General features: G+C 41.7%; 2 protein-coding genes across 2 annotated transcripts in view; both read right to left on the bottom strand.

Annotated features, from left to right (window-relative positions):
- Positions 1-2,817, bottom strand: part of jmy (junction mediating and regulatory protein, p53 cofactor) — a 30,137-nt gene extending 27,320 nt beyond the window's left edge. The window contains 1 exon segment of the mRNA XM_005463676.3: positions 1,323-2,817. Coding sequence (XP_005463733.2) covers positions 1,323-2,192 — 870 coding nt within the window. The 5' untranslated portion in view covers positions 2,193-2,817.
- A 2,330-nt stretch (positions 2,818-5,147) lies between these two features.
- bhmt (betaine-homocysteine methyltransferase) lies at positions 5,148-9,990 on the bottom strand. Its single transcript, XM_003458568.4, has 8 exons — positions 9,834-9,990; positions 9,461-9,593; positions 9,262-9,374; positions 8,946-9,137; positions 7,866-8,013; positions 6,076-6,258; positions 5,749-5,977; positions 5,148-5,664 (listed from the first exon to the last, which is right to left on the bottom strand). The coding sequence occupies exons 1-8, from the start codon at positions 9,855-9,857 to the stop codon at positions 5,484-5,486; spliced, it is 1,203 nt and encodes a 400-aa protein (XP_003458616.1). The 5' UTR covers positions 9,858-9,990; the 3' UTR covers positions 5,148-5,483.
- Positions 9,991-17,368: the final 7,378 nt, after the last annotated feature.

The raw sequence follows: 17,368 nt of genomic DNA, 5'->3' as shown, positions 1-17,368 counted from the left end.
ACAGGTCAAAAGGCCAAAATATTGTTTTATCTGATGAAAATTATCATTCTTGGCAAGGATTAAAAAGTAAAATTTTCTCTGTTTCTGCTGCTTGGATAGAGCAACATAGTTAGTAGAGTTCCGAAGCATATTACTATAAAATTAAAAAACTGTAAACTTTACCTGAGGTAAAATGATATGCTCTCTTTTTCTTCCAATATCATCATGCAATTAAACCAACTACAGCCCTGAAAGTGTTGGAACCAGGTCAGTGTACTTAAAGTCAAAGTTCATCATGACTGAACCTGGAAACTTGGGAACAAGTACAATCCAGTCAAACAGAGTAAATATTACATCTGTTGTTGACACTATAGTGTTCCAACTTGAGGCTGCAGCTTATGATTTGAGCTAGATTACATTTTATTATTATGTATTAGTAATTGAGGAGTTCTTCCACATGAGTGTGGATAAAATAACATAAATAAACATCTTTGCTGCTATTGAGAGGTGCCCCATCTTTCACTTTGTTCCATTATCGATTAAACTAACAATTGTTTTCCCGACTAGATTTTAAACACCTTGAGAGCTGTATGTAATGTCTGCTGCTCTTTTTATAAAACAAGTTCAAACAAACTCATCACTGTTTCCTCTGAATATGTGCCCTGTCACATATGAATCACTAAAGTAATTAAGTATTCCCTGTTCCTTGTTAACCAGCTGTTTACTGGTTTGGTGCATCAGTCAGTTAAAACACTCTGGAGGTTAAAGCGTTTTTTCCTGAGGCTACAATTATGACCATAACTTACACCTTTATAGAGTATTTGGCACTTCACCTTGCTTTGCCACTCACATCAAGCTACAGACATGAAATATAGCAACATAGCTGGGCTAAATATACACCTTCATCTGTCTAGGATTACACTGAAGCAATCTCGACAGCTGTGGTGACACATCATTCCTGTAACTCCACCTCTTTTTGTTCTCCTGTTTTTCTATGCAACTCCCTTCCAATGGTTCAGCCAACTGGAGTGTAATGTCTGGCCAGACCAGATCATATTACTGGCTTGTGAATGTGCAGCAACAGATGGTAGATCATGGGAGGGGAGGGGTACAAAGGAAGAGGAGGGAAGAGAACCAGCAGCCCATGACTTAAAATTATACCAAAATTGCCCCGTTTATCAAAGACCCCCCCCAAAAAGAAACCCCAGCCTTTCCATATAATGTCAGCCTGCCATTAAGAGTGTACTCATCAAATCTCATATCATCAAGTACTAAAAAGCTTGATTCCCGGCTTTTACTTAAAAGCAAGTCAGACTTCATGACAACTGAATTAGTTACTTCACCTCTTGCATGCGTCTTTTGGCCCTCTCCAGAGCATCTTCATAACCTTTCTGCCTCAGCTCACTCAGGCTCTCGTAGTACTCCTCGGTGTCGTCGCTCTCTGAGAAAAGCACCTGTGAGAGGATCTTCCAGCCGCAGGTGTCCAAGGCATGACCCAGGTACACCTGCAACTGATAGCACAGGGCGTCCGTCTCCCGCTGTGACATCCCGGGCGGACCGAAAAGGACAGTCCACACGCCGGACTGCTCCTCTGGAAAAGAGGGCAAACAAGGCTCTAGGTCCGAGTTGACGGCGCATAGCTGGAGGTGGGCTGCTCTCAGTTCCTGGAAGGAGAACAGTCCAGCCCAGCTGAAGTCTTCGCGGTTACTGGCCTCGATGTCACCTGGGTCTGCATCATCCGGAGACAGCATGACATCCACTGGCTCCAGGATCTCCATATCCGTTATCTTGGGTGTCACAACGTCCCATGACCCTAAAGTGTGACTTACGCACTCATATGACTTTGAACTACCGGCTTTTAAAGTCTTCCTGTCTGCGTTAGCATTTGTTGCGGCTTTCCCTTTGGGGACAGAGTGCGGTCTAACTTTACCCACTTGGCAGACTCCATCTTTCTTCGCCGTGACGGGACTTTTTGTGTGTTTTTCAGCCACGCAGGCACCGGTGGCAGGAAGCCCAGCGTTTGGGCTACAGTCGACGTCCAGTAAAGTGCTCCGTCTCTGCACGGTTCTGTTGTGGCAGGTTATGGCGAACTTTCCCTCGACGTCGTTCCAGGCCACAATGAAAACAAATTTATGTCTCTCTTTTTCGTCGAAGACTTTGGGCCGGACAGACACCCATCCGGACTCCAAGTTATCCTCCATGATGAATGACATCTCATCCAGCCAGTAAAAAAAGACACTTAGATAAACGTTAGCCAGAAAAAAAAATCTTCCCTGATGTCGAGGCTAAATGCTACTCGTAGCCACCGACAGCACACCCCACATTTAAAAAAACATAAAGTAAGATTTGGCGGAGCTACAGCGAACAAACCGACGAGCTAGATTAGGAGATGACACAAAGGTTTTCTTGCTTTGTTAACCCGCTGTCTATTGCGTGTGAGCGGCCGAAAACGCAGCCAACGTCGTTGTCCCTCCTCCAAATGGTCGGATTTGGGATTCCGACATGAAGAAGTTCAAGCGGCCAAACGCACTCGGACACCGCGGTCTAATCGAAGGAGAGAGGTCGGCTTCATATTGCGGCAGCTAATGTCCGTTGCCATGACACCTGGCCGCTCACCTGCCCGATGCTCGCGCTGTCTGAATGTGCAGCTCTTTGTCCGCTCTCAGACAATGCCGTCGCGCGACGCACATCGGCTCTCGGTGTCACGTGTGAGCTTCTGTTTACAAGCAGAAGGTGCGTGCGTGTTTGTCCGGGGAGGGATTTAACTGGTGAAACCCCCCCTTTCGGTGTTGCATTCAATCTCCACGATGAAATGGTAAATATGATGCGCCTAGAAAATGTCGATCTTTTGCTCTTCAAAACTATCCCAAGAGTAATATGCAATTTTAAAATACGTTTAATGATGCATAAAATGTACAAGATGCTAATGCTAGTTAACTATATCCGCTAGTCTCTCTTTATACCATGCGAGCGTGAAATATATCAATTTATCATTAAAAAGTAATGCAAAGCCTAATATTTTATCAGTTGGATTAAGCGTGACATGTCTTTTTATCACAAACTTTTATTCTCATCCTTAAATTGTTTTGTTCATTACATTAAAGTGTTTAACGTTTTTATTACGCGTACACTTTTTCCACATGAACCCTTGAAGGCAACATAACAGTCCGTTACTTTTAACAGCTTAATAAACCAAACGCCACACAAAGACAGAAAACTGATCCACGCAAACTACTTTATAATTCAGTAACTTCACGTGGTTAATTTTTTTAAAGCATTAATTAGGATTTGTACTGTTTTTTGTTTTTTTATCTCTATTCCTCTGTCTCGTTTCCTCACTTGCATACGTGCACGAGGAGCATAAACATCTGCACGTGGGCAAATCCATGACGCAAATACGTACAGAACGTGCTTAGTGCCAGACTGCGTACGGTAAGCGAACTGGGTCAATACAGGTTTATGCACCATTTATTCTCTAACAAAGTTAATGTTCGTATGCAACTTTAAAAACAATCTAACAACTGGAAAAAACAAAAAATAAAACGTAGAGTGGGGCAAAGATTACCCTAATGGCGCTTTTAATGCTACTAGAAAAAAACAAACCTGTATGTAGCACCAAGTAGGTTAGTTTAACAAGGCCCTTTCCAAAATCTTGCTGGGGCTTGCCTTAATATCTTCATATTATATTTACAATCTTTTCTTCAACTTTTGATTTCCTGTGAGTGCAAACTTCAGTTCTGTTAGTCACTGCAGAGTATTTGTAGACATATGCCAGCCTTTGTTGACCGTAAGCTTGAGATGGAAGATGTACGAGGAGGCAAATCTCAAACGTGAATATGAATGTAAAATACAATTAACGCCACAAATATTGGCGTTGATGTATTTTTTGTTAGTTTAGTTGTTTTATCATTATTTTTATTATATTTGAGGGGAAAACAGAATCTGAAAATAAATCCGTTTCCTGCCTTTTAATTTCTGCCTCTTCTGGTAAATCATGTGAAAGCACAGTGAAAAGACATTTCAATGTAGTTCACCAGGTGAAGGTCATGCATTATGACCATTAAAATTTGGATCAGTTGAGTCAGTGTGCGGAAAGAATACTTCAGCCTAATAAACACAGGAAACCAGAACTCCCTTTGGATTTCCAGGGTTTAAAAACACATAAGCTCTACAGGGCTAGATTGTTCCCTTATATGGAAATAGGCGCATTGATGTCTGAGTAGTAATTTTTTAAATATACTCGATGTTTCGCATTTGGTCTCACCCACTAAGGCATATTCTCTTTCCAATAAAATAGCACCTCTCGTACACTGCCACAGTCCCTGTTTTGACCTCACTCTATTTACTGCTCATTAATTTCTATAGTTAAGGTGTAAAACAAACAGAAAAACTTGTAATATTCCATTTTGAGATCTGTTGCATAATTTATCCTCTTGGAAAAGTAAGATTATGTAAAATATAATTTTTAAACAACAAATAAATAGCCCTGCACCAACTTTGCACTTTGTCCTTGTTTTGATGGTTCGTACTGAAGTTATTAACTGTTTAACTAAACTGATAAAACGTCTGAATTTTACTTCAAACTCTGAATTCAAAATTTATGTGTATGTCAGAAATGGTGAAAAAGTACTTTAATTGCAACATAGCAACTTCAGACATTAAATTTGCACTATGGGAAGAAGGCAAGCCAACAGTGGCAGTGTGATGCTTTGGGTAATGTTCTGCTGGGAAACCTTGGGTCCTGCCATCCATGTGGATGTTACTTGCAGAACATATACACCCTTTCATGGAAAATGTACTCCCTGATGGCTGTGTAATCTTTCAGCAGGATAATATGTCCTGCCACAAAAGGAAAAAAAATGTTTAGGAATGGATGAACAACAATGAATTTAAGGATTGATTGGGCCTCTGAATTCTTTAGACCTCAATCTAGTTGAGCATCTATGTGATGTGCTGGACAAACAAGACCGAGCCATGGAGGCTCCACCTTGCAAGTGTCAGGAGTTAGAGGGTCTGTTGCTTAAGACAATATTTTGAATTAAATTTTTCTGTATTCTTAATAAAAACAAACAAAAAACCTATTTTAGTTGATAAGCAATACATCATTTCCTGAAGTTTGACTTTTATAGGTAAATGACCCTTCCAAGGAACAAAACCACCAGGGTTGATTTCTTTGTTGCCATTTGTCATTTATTGCTGCCCACATCATTGAGACATTACTTGGGTGCATTCACAAACAACTGCACATTTGTAGTTACAGTAATTTCACTTTTTCTTTAAACAGTTGCGATGGTCATAATAACACTCTGTGATGGTTCAGTCTGGAAAGCCAATTTCAAAGGTTAAGCATGTGATGCCAGTCTTTCACAGAGTAAAAATGGTCCTAAAAAAGAAAGAACTTCAGCATTTCGATCTTTTTTGGTACATAAACTTTGGGGAATGTGTGAGTATGCCTTCTCACGCCACCCCTTTGCTTCTCCTCGTCAAAGGCCTCAGACAGGAGCTCAGTGGCCTTGGCCGGCCTTATCAAACAGAGCCTCCAGCTGCTCCTTGGAGGTAGCCTCCTTTTGCTGCATCAGGTCAGCGTGGCCTTTGGTGACTCCCCAGCTATCAGGTGTGGACATGGAGGGGCAGAAGGGGCGGCCAGAGGCGGGCTTCAGCTTCTCCCAGTAGTCACGGCGGGCCCTAAAAAGAGAAATGGCAAGCTGTCTTGGAAAAATCAGTGGCTATAATCTTGAGGTACTTTGAGAAAACTGAAATAACATCTACCTAGCTCTAACCCAAGGCTTGGTGTGCAATGACAGGGCACTACCCCAGCTGCCATGCTTCTCAGATCCAGGAGGAGGACAACCTCGCTCAGCTTCCAGCTCCTCAGCCAAGGCACGGATGTGATACGGTTCAAATCCACAGCAGCCTCCAATGTAGCGAATCCCAGCATTATACGCTTCCCGGGCATATTTATGCATGTCCATTCTGGTCAGGATCCTTGGCTCCAGACCTGTTGGAAGAGGAGGTTATTTTTGAAGATTTCTTCAATATTTTTATGCGGATTGAGAATTTTTTATTTGTTTTAATTTTTTTAAAGTAGGTAAAGACCAAACGGGAATTCCGGCAGGTCGATGAATCCCTGGCGGCCGCAGTCCGGAGTATGAAAGGCCAGCGGCTGGGACATGTAGTGAGCCTTCAGCCCAGCCTTCTCCACACCCTCCTTCATCAGTTTCACAGTCTTCACACAGGTCTCTGGGTCAAAGTGGCAGTTAATGCCAACAATATCAGCACCTAGAGAGAAGATGTGCAGAACGGATCAGAACTGAGGCAATAAATTGTTGAGATTATGTGGAAAATTCTTGTGAGAACTGGTAGCAATCCATGCTGGTTTCAGCTCAATGCTGGATGCGTTGTATCAGTGCACATGGCTGATTGCTTCAGTATCTGTTCATACCACCACTGGATGGCAGCAAAAATCTGATCTACACAGTGGCTTTAACAGAAAATCTAATGACTGAACATTAACACAGGCTAAGATGTCAGATGAATACAGACTGCGTGCATGAAGTTGAAGATGTCAGGTCCATACCACTAACACGCTAAAAATGCTTTCTTGGTGTATTTGGAGAATGTGACAAATGAAGTTTTGGACCACAAAAGCAACACCAGGAGTCAAGATATTTTGAAACGTAGACATTTTGCAGACCTTGCACGTCTTGATTTTTGACAGAACACCAACATTTAGTTTTGCAGTGCTGTTGCGTAATCATCTATGTAGTTGCATGACACATCCATGGTAGGCCTGATTGCATTGCTAGATATATATGCCATATGACATAGGATCTGCACAGTTGACAAACCAACTAAAATGAGTCTTCTGGAAATGTGTAGATCAGCCAAATGTGAGCAAAAGATTGCTAGCATCTGATGTAGGCGACAAGAAAGACTGGCGTACAGCTTCCACATGTGCCAATGGGAAAATTATACTGAATCCCACATGTCAGCTGAAGATAGCAGGTCGAAAAACAAGCTTGAGCATAACGTAGCACTAAAACAGGGTGAACAGTTTCCCAGGAGGGTAAACAAGTGCAATGGATAATATTAATTACAGACCCACTGTGTCTCTCCAGTGTGCAGCATGCACTACACCCTGACTGGTCCATCTACACAGAACAAGCCCAGTTCATTTTAAACTGCTTGACCTGAATTTACCATGGTGTGACAAAAAAGCAGCTGTGAAGAGAGTCCATTATGAGGTGCACTCAGCTCTGAATACGACATTGAGGCCCCATTAAGATACTGAATACACTGTATGTTTTCCACATGGTTCACCGTACCAGGAGGTGTGCGGACCACAAATGTGGGTTCTTACCAGGCAGGGAGAGGCAAATGAAAGATGCTATAGAGTTTACAGGAAACAACTTTAAGCACACAGGCTTTCTTTACAGAAGACACATCGTAATACTCTAGACCGAGTTACCAGGAGAAGTATGGAGTACGAACACACCAGCCTTAAGTTTATAAGAGACATTTCAACATAGTTCATAGTTATTCATAGGCAGAACTGTGTGCAGCTGTTTGTGCTATGAAGTCGTGATAATGAATTTGAAGTCTACTTTTTTTTTTACCTGATCCAAGAGCTTCAAGGACATGCAACACGGTTTGCATCATTTAGACAACAAGACATCCTGCAATTGTGACCACTGATGGATGCATCTATTGCTCTGCAGTTACACTACCAAAACATTAGTTGTCAGGTAGTTTCACTAAACTCTGCTGAGTTTCTTCATATACGTCAAACAATGGCGCCAAACTGAAATAATATTGTTGCTTAAACATTTTTTTTAAGTTATCTTTTCTTAAATTCCTGTAACTCAACGTGTGGGAAATTGTCGTACCAGCTTTAACAAGTCTGACTGCACAGTCTCCAGGGCTGACGCCGTTCAGGTCCCCTTCAGGTCCAATACACAGAGTCGCAGCCACTGGCTTACCGGAAGACTTCAAAACCTGGACTGCCCACTCAGCCTCTTCCACGTGCTCAAAGTACTACAAGGAAGCACAAAACGTAAAGAGTGTTGAATTACTAAACCAGTTTACAGCTGCTGTGGGAGCTCTTTGGTACCCCTCAGCTCTACAGATACCTGCAGCTTTTCTTGGTTAATCTTTTTGGTTTTCTGGTCAAGTAAATACAAAAAAAAGAAAGGAAAAGAAAGAAAGGAAAAGGGGTAAGAAACCATCAACAGCTGGTCAACAACAACTTAATATCTCACTGTTGACCGGGTCGGTACTGCTCAGGTCCAAAAAATGCTACAGTATTGCAAAGCATCCCTGAAATCTCAGAATGAGATCGTTGTGCACCTGAATTCAACATGCCGGTCCATAAAGGTATGAGTACAGTACAGAGTCATGAGAAACGCGTTCAAATACATTTTGTTTTTTTAGGATACACTTATCTCAGTTACTTGTGCTATTTAAGCAAACAGAAGGGGCGTGTCTGCAGCCAAGGGAGGTGACTTTGCTACTCACAGGGACTACTTTCTTTCTAAAGTCTAAGTGAAAAAAATATATAAAGTGGTCATTAGTAAACCTGGGCTCCAGCATTTAGACACTGAAATGTGAGCAGTTGCACAATGACATGGTGTAACACCCCCTCCAGACTTCTTGAGGGTTGTTACGCACCTTACGATAGAATTACATGAATATATAGACAAAATATATATGAATAAATGAATTTCTAATTGCAAAGATGCCCAAGCTGAAAAGGTTTCATTATTAATAAAGTCATTCAGAGACAGGAGGAGAATAGATGATATTCTAACCTGCTGCAATGGTTTTGTTAACTTTGCTTTACCCCCAAATCTGCACCGAGACAGTTCTAGTTCTAGTTCAGGGTCATCTCTTTAAATGTTGACCTAAGTGATCTCTTATCAAAAGTTGCTTAAGTTTCCAGAGGGGAAATGTTTAAGTTTATGGCATACCTCTGCAATCAAGAAGTCGACATTTTTCTGGACAAAGACATCGATCTGTTTCATGAAGATGGCCTTGACCTCCTCCTCGGTCTTGCCGCTGAGGTATGCCGGGGTCTGAGAGACTCCACCTGCCACCAGAGCATCACCCTCATTGGCCACCTCCCTGGCCAGGTCACAAGCTGCTTCGTTTATTTGGCGTCCCTGTGGGTGAAAGGAAATGTTTTTTTGAAACCAAATCAGTTTAACTTTCACGTCTCGAGTCCGTTTAAACCCCTCTACATGACTGACGAGAGCTCAGAGCAGCTGCACATGAAAACAAACTCACGGTGAAGCTCAGAGATTGGCCCCTGTTCTCCAGTTTGTCATCGCTTGCGTAGAAAGTGAACGTCTGCATGACATTGGAACCAGCTCTCAGAAACTCCCTGTGCAGCTGCCGCACTGCAACCACAACACCCCACATTCAGCACCCACAAAACTGGAACTTCAACATTTAAGCTTTAAATGGAGACAAAGCGGAGTCCTACCCGATTCGGGGTGCTCGGCAGCAGCTTCAGGTGTCCACGGTCCGGCTTTTACATAACCCCTCTTCTCGAGGGCGAAGACAAAGCCTCCGTCCCCAATAACGACCTCTCCTGCATCCAGGCGCTCCAAAATGTTCTGCCGTGAAGTTAACACGCAAATCAAAACAAGGAACACACACAGAGCTGCACAACAGCCATTTCCTTTTGCATGAAGCGCGCACAAGCTGCTTCAAGTTCAGAGCGCACTTTACATTTTTTAATCATGCAACATGAAGAGAAACTTAAAAACAAAACAAAAAAAACAAAACAAAACAAAACAAAAAAACAACGTGTGCAGCGCAATCATCATCCAGGACTGATCGGAGTGCACTCCTACCTTCTTTTCTCCCGCTGGTGCCATGATTATTGCAGCAGTGACCGCCTAACACTTAGGGTCTTGAGTTTGGAAAAGGCTCGCTTACGGAATCCATGCTGCATTTATAATCCAAAATGGGTGTGGAGCTCCTGATGTCACCCGAAGACCACCTCCCTCTTTCACTTCTGATCTTGTTGTTGTTGGTGACGGCGCAGAATCCGTAAAATCTCGGCTCTGTGCAGACGCGTTGTTTGATCACGTTTGAGGAATAAAAGTACAGCATCTAACTTTTATGGGAAGTTTGAAACCATTACCTATGAAAAAAAAACCCAAAACAATTCTAACATGATTTTTCACAGTGAGTGTTTGTATCAGGACAGGCCAGGTAAGTGAACACACAGAGTCAGGCAGCACTGCCTAATTTCTCTGTTTGTAGGTCAGTTCTGCCTAAGAAAGAGCTGAATGAATTGTGTGTGTATGCTCATTGATGATGTTATGTCAACTGGGGAAAACAATGATGTGGTTATCAGGAGCGACACCAAGGGGGGCAGGAATGGCACTACCCATCCCCCCCAAATTTGCTGCCATTCCAGTGGCCCGCCCTGGCAAGGCTGTTCTATGTTGGTAATAATTCTAATAAACATGAGCACGAGAGAGAGGAAGACTCCCTAGGCTTATAATTCTTTTCGTTCTCCCTTCTTTGGTCATATTTTTCAAGTAACTTATATGTGACAGCATCATAATAAAACTGGAAATTCTGTTTCTGGTGTGCCACCGTAATATTTTTAGTGGCCCCCATATGGCCACCCTTATGTAAAAATTCTGGAGGCACCCCTAGTGGTTACACCTTACAAACCAGTAAGGTGTTGGTTGTGTGAGGGTGGGTGTGACAGGGCTGAATATATAAAACAGTGGTGTAAACTGGGGTCAAATCCTCTGATTTAGGTATTTGGCTCAAGTCTTCATTTGCCACACAACTGCCATGGTAACTGAGACTCTGTTCATCCAGCAGACCATGTTTTTTAGGGTCCTGCACCGTTTTCTCTACTCTAATATGAAGTATTATATGAAAAGTGGCACTCCACCATAGCCCAACGGTTTAGCAAAGTGATGAAAGTAGTATTCAAATCCTTTACTTATGTAAAATAAGCAATAATACATTTGAATTTGGATTAAAATTTAAATTTTTGCTCTAAAGGACTGAACCTAGATGTCCAAATCCTTAACTGGGGCTATGTCCAGAGTGAAAACATATATTATATGCGAGGCTACTAATAAAACGTATAGGAGGCAGAGACAGGAAAGAACAAGCATCAAAGGTTAACAGCTTTTATTGCATTTCAGAGAGCAGCTAGTTACAAACAGTTTGCCTAACTATGTCTGCATCAAGTGTATTAAAAAAAGAGCTTGAGTTTTATGATAAGGTTGACAAAGCCAGTCAGTTTAATTCAGATTTATTTATATAGTGCCAAATCACAGCAAAATCACCTCAAGGTGTTTATGCTGCAAAGCGCAGATCCTATTTTTTATCCTTATTTGCGAGAAAAACGCAAACAGCCACATTCCCCATGAGCAAGAGCTTGGAGATGGTGGGAAAGAAAAACTCAGTTTTAACAGGAAGAGACATACAGAAGAAATGCTCAGGGTGTCACAGTGGAAGTCCAGTAGCAGTCTTGAGCATGTGGCAGCATGATTAAGGGATAGTTCAGGGTCACATGATCTGGCCCTAATGAGAAATGTTAAAACAATAAAGTTTAGTTCCAGTTAAATAAACTTGTGGACAAATGGTGGAAAAATATGTCCACATATATCTGGGAGCTTTTGAAATTGGAAACTATTGTTCTGTAAAGGCAGATAACTAATATTAGGGTGTAAATGATCAAAGAGATGATACTGTATGTGGGGGGTGTAGACTTAGGTGTGGTAGCTGGGTGGGGTTGCTGCTCAGCTACAGGAGAAGAGGTGGAGCAGGTGATTAAGGGACCAGCAAGAGTGAGGTTGAAGAGCAATAGAGCAAATGCCTGTAAAAGCAAGAAATTACTGTTCCACCGATATAAAGAAAAACAGTAAATTGAGGATATGGATCAGTTACCAAAGTTATGGTATAGGTCTGCTATTTCACGATGATTTCTAGCCCTGGTTGCTATGGGTCTGGTGCTAGAGGAGTTTATCTGTGTATGTTTGCATGTAGTAGAGTGGAGCCATCCTTCCAGATCCAAAAAATAAAAAATAAAATAACAATGGGAGGCAGCAACTCATAGACTTTGTCATATTGACCTGACTAAAACCTATATGAATCTCTTCAGTCATTCAGCAGAATGATGTGTAATTGCTGTGCAGTGTGTGTTGCTTGGCAATTAGTCAGTAAATTTAAGAGCAGCCTCACTGAAAAGTTGACAAAACCTCAAATCACAGGAAGAAAAAGAAAATGTCTGGCGCTACCACTGCACTTGGCTTTTCTATTATTGTCTTTACAATAGAATCTGACCATAAAATAAACCCACCAGACATGGAGTTAGAGACTGAGACAGTTGGTATTCTCCTAGAGACAATTCTCTGGGTTTCTCAAGCCTTTAATTAACCTTCTCGTGCTCTTCAAATACCTGGCAAGTCCGTCTTCTATCTTGTCTCACTTTCCCATGCTGCATTTATGGCACTGATCCCACATGCCTAGCTTATCTGATTGGCTTGTTGAGAGGAGTTGCCTGAGACTGAGGCTCAACAGTGTGTGAGGCACAACCAGAGGTCTGCTTCTCTCTTACCTTAACCCAGGAGATGCAGAAAGTATTTGGCTAACCTTTCTATGAAAAACATGTGACTAAACACCGTCTCCCCCTCTACATCTTTCATGGGATTCCATCATATTCTGTCTCTATAAAATGCATCTTTCATCTCATAAGTCTGGAAGACGTTTCATTTAGCCCTATGATCCTCATACTGTATGTTCTCTCTTCTCGTTACCATCCTCATTCCTAAAGCTAACCAGGAGATGAGGACTGCCCTTTGATAATCCTTCCACCTTGAGTTCTCAGCTGCCCTGCCAACCTAATGTCTCCTCAAGTATTTCTCCTTTTTTATCCTTTCTTGGCTAGCAATCTCCCTCTACAGGGGTAAAAATTAGCTGTTGCATCAGCTAAACCTGCATACATACATACAAAAGCACAGGAAATGAGCCTGCACTGCCCGTCTCATCTCCTCCATGGGGATCCAGAATCAAGCTAACTGCTGTTATATGCCTGACCCCAGTTACAGACCAAAAGGTGCACATTCAAAAAGGACCAAAAGAGACAATCAATTTTTTTTAGTTGTCCTTGTATTTTTTATTTTTTTTTTTATTTTTTAGGTCCTGTGATATGAAATCAGAGTTGTCCCTTGGAATTCACCCCAACAATTCCCACATCCGTATTGTTTGTGTGTCCTTGTGGAGCTGAGCCACAGGAGGTGGACAGGAGGTGGCTGAGGCCATCAGCTTCTGCTGGGCTGCAACTTCTGCAGCCACAGCCACAAGTCTCTACCTCAGCAGACTGCCAGATTGTGTTTTACCACTCTAATATCTTTTTCATTTCTTCCTACTCATCAGCTCAACTCTGAGCTCAGCTGCCCAGCCTTTCCTGACTGATTAGACTCTCTCCCCTGCCTGCAAAGTTTAAAAGAAAGAGATGAAATTATTACTTTTTATATGTAAATAAAAGGCAAGACATTTATTTAGTCACAAGCAAAACCAAAACTGCACAAAAAAATTTAGGTTAGTCCAGATCTCCATGGCACTCCTCTGGCAAACCAGCCCAGACTAACACAAGAGTCAACGAGGCCAAACAACCAGTGGAATGTTAATTCTGAGGGTGGCAGAGCAGACTTGTCATTATGAACTGAAGACAAACCACACACAGGGAGAAATATATTTATATAATTTTCACTGTGTACAGATAACCATATAACATTTATCAAACACAAAAATTGCATGATATGATATCTGACCTCATATTTACTCAATATAGACAACTCAGGCACAGCGGGGGCCACAAGCCAGGTACTCCTAATGCCGATCCCTAGATCGGATAAATGGGGAGGGTTGCATCAGGAAGTGCATCCAGCGTAAAATCCTTGCTAAATAAAACATGTGGATCATCATTAATGAGATTTCCATACTGGAAAATTTGTTAGAGGGCACCAAGAGAGAAGGACAGACAGGAGTGTGATGGTGAGAGCAAAGATTTTAAATCTAGGGACTTTGACTGGTAAAGGGACCGAGCTGGCTGATATGGAGAATTTTGGTGAAGATGCATCACAGATATATTGTGTGTGCAGGAGACCAGATGAAAGGGAAGCAAGGCTGTGAGTACTGGAGGTGGATTCAAACTGTTATGTTGATGGAAAGGCAAGTGGAGTAGGGGTAGTCTTGAAGGAAGAAATGTGGAGATTGTTGTAAAGGTGAAGAGAGAGCCTGGAAGTCAAAGGTGTGATGTTGAACACTGTCTGCCTTGTTGTCTGCCCCACAAGTTGGATGTTAGTTAGAAGAGAAAGAATTATGAAGTAAGTTGAACTAAGTGGTAGAGAGTGTAGCCATGAGGGAGAGACTGGCAAAGCAGACTTAAATGGATATGTAGGTAAAGGGATGATGAGGAGGTAGTGTTAAGGAGAAGATAAGAAAGGTAGATGGTGGTGGTTTGTTTGCAAAAAGAATGGAAATGGCTGTGGTGAACACAGACTTGAAAAATATGGAGGAACATGGAGTAATAATGTATAAAAATGGAGGAAGGTGCGCACAAGATGACTATAGCCTATGCAGATGATGCAATCTGAAAGACGCAGGAAGCTGGTCTGTAGGGCAGCTTTTGAAATGAAGAAGTGGAAGTAAGTGAAGGCAGATGCAAGGATTAAATGGTGCAGGTTGAAGATGGAGGAATATTGCACAGAGTTCAAGGAAGAGTTGAGACAGGCTCTGGATGGTTTGGAAGTTATCAGATGACTGGGAAAGTGGAGCTGTAGTTCTGTGGGAAACTGCCAAGAAGGTGTTTGATGTATCCTCTGAACAGGGGAAGGAAAACAAGGAGATTTGGAGGTATAATGAGGAATTGCAGGAAAGCATTTAAAGAAGGAGGTTAACAAAGATGTGGGGCAGTCAGGGAGATGAAAAAACTAGGGAGGAGTACTGGGAGTTTAATTGTTTTAGACTATGTGATGTAAGAGTTTTGTAAAATGAAAATAACCTCCACTCCTGTATACTCAGGGAAAAATAAATAAAATAAAATTTAAAAATCGAAAGGAGCCAGTTGAGGTGGTTCGGGCATCTGACAAGGATGCCTCCTGGATGTGTGTGTGTGTGTGTGTGTGTGTGTGTGTGTGTGTGTGTGCCACACAGAAATTGGAAAACTATTACATCACAGCATTATGATTGGTCACTTGCTGAACCTGGACCAACATTAATTATAATGATGGGAATATCAGATTGTGCTGCAAACTTTAAATAGAAAGCTCCCAGGGTGAGTGAATGAAATAAAATTTGGTAAACTGGCAGTTTTAAATACTACTGTATTATTTTACCATGTTGCCTCACAGCAAGAAGTTTCTGTGTTCGAATCCAACATCCGACCAGGGCCTTTCTGTATAGAGTTTGCATGTTCTCCTTAGTTTGAATGGGTTTTTTCTGGGTACTCCAGCTTCCTCCCACAGTCCAAAGACAGTGGGCATTTACTGGGTTTAGGTTAACTGGTGATTCTAAACTGCCCATATGTGTGAACGTGATTGTGAATGGTTTTCTGGCTTTCTAGTAAGTAAAGTTTACTTATATACTACTTTTTAAGACAAGAAGCTATTACAAAGTGCTTCACATGGGAATATAAAAGCATATCAAACAAACAATATAACAATATAAAGGAAGTATAAAAGCATTATTCCTGCGTTATCCCTGTGACAGCCTCTAAATCTGGTGATCTTAGAATGAAAATCAGCTCTGGAAAATTTTGTATTATATATATATTTTTTTTTACAAGAGTTTTAGGCCTTCTATTGTTATATTTAACCATAATTTGATACTAAGTGCAAAAGTGTACTTGGAATTTTTCAATGTCTATTGAAAAATATAAGTGTTAGTTTCCACCCAGACAACGCAATCATTAAGTTTGCAGATGATACCACCGTGGTGGGCTCATCTCTGGGGGAGACGAGACGGCGTACAGAGCTGAGGTTCAGAGGCTGTCGGATTAGTGTGCAGACAACAACCTGGACCTCAATACAACCAAGACAAAAGAACTGGTAATCGACTTCAGAAGGACGAAGTCTGAGCTGCAGCCTGTCAGCATCAACGGGGAGTGTGTTTAAAGAGTGTCCAGTTTCTCGTTCCTGGGTGTGCACATAGACACACACCTCCAATGGAGCTCAAACACCTCTGCGGTTTTGAAGAAGGCCCAACAACCACTCCACTTTCTGAGAATCCTCAGAAAAATGGACCTGAAGAAGGAGCTTCTGATCGTCTTCTACCGCTGCTCCATTGAAAATGTGTTGACATACTGCATCTGTGTGTGGTTCTCCAGCTGCACCGCAGCACACAAAAAGGCACTTCAGAGGGTTATTAATACGGCCCAAAAAAAATCATTGGACATCCTCTTCCCTCCCTGAAGGACCTGTACAGCATTCGCTGTCTTAAGAGGACATGCAGCATCCTATGGCACACACACCCAGGACACCGGGTGTTTAAGCTGCTGCCGTCTGCCAGGAGGTTCAGGCTGCTGAGGTCCCGGACAAATAGACTCAAGGACAGCTTTACAACAGGGCAATAGCCCTAATCAATACAAACAGCTGACCTGATGCTACCTCCCTGGACCTTTTTTGGGGGGTAACAACAATAAAAATAATAATATTTATATTTATAACAAGGTGCAATAATAAATAATGTTCAATAATAACAGTGTGTAATACACATACACTTATTTTTCATTTTATTACTAAGTTAAGTTACTGTGTTGTGATGTGTCGTGTTGTGTTGTACGTAGTGCCGACGTGGGACAGTTTTCCAATTTCATTGTACTATTGTACTATGTATGTATGACTGTGCAATGACAATAAAGAGTTATCTTGTCTTATCTTTTCTTATCTTAGCTTAGTTTTTAGATTAGCATGTTAACCTAATAATGCTAAATGCTAATGATGGCATGCTTTTTTTTTTTTAGCTGTTTACCTGTTAATGATGATAGAATACAGTACAGGTTATTCAGGTTAGTCAGGACAGAAAACAGATGAAAGCAGGAAGAAGAGGTTTTGCAATGGGATATTATTAAAGTGCAGAACATTACAGCCCAAACAGAAGCTGGCAGCCTATATACTGCTACAGTTTTTCCTTCAGCACCGTGTGATGATGCTGTTCCAAATTTTTTAACCCCACACTCCAAAAATATTCATGCCCAAAATCCAGCTTTGAACTGATTTGATTACATGCACATTTCCATTGAGCTTTTCTACATGAGCACATTTATTGAAATCTGAACAAATGGAATTTACCTGATTGGTATACATTCACTTTATAGTTAACATATTTTAATTAGTGTTTCCTTAGTTTC

This window comes from Oreochromis niloticus, linkage group LG7 (assembly GCF_001858045.2).
Source record: "Oreochromis niloticus isolate F11D_XX linkage group LG7, O_niloticus_UMD_NMBU, whole genome shotgun sequence".
Lineage (NCBI taxonomy): Eukaryota > Metazoa > Chordata > Actinopteri > Cichliformes > Cichlidae > Oreochromis > Oreochromis niloticus.
This window is presented reverse-complemented; position numbering and strand designations above follow the sequence as displayed.

What these genes read in the sequence shown, in the direction of transcription:
- bhmt (XM_003458568.4), bottom strand. Translation starts at nt 9,857, where the DNA reads ATGGCACCAGCGGGAGAAAAGAAG. An exon ending in TGCCGAGCACCCCGAATCGG is followed by an intron (nt 9,375 to 9,460) that starts GTAGGACTCCGC and finishes TTGTGGTTGCAG; the next exon opens with TGCGGCAGCTGCACAGGGAG. An exon ending in AAGCCTTGGGTTAGAGCTAG is followed by an intron (nt 5,665 to 5,748) that starts GTAGATGTTATT and finishes TTCTCTTTTTAG; the next exon opens with GGCCCGCCGTGACTACTGGG.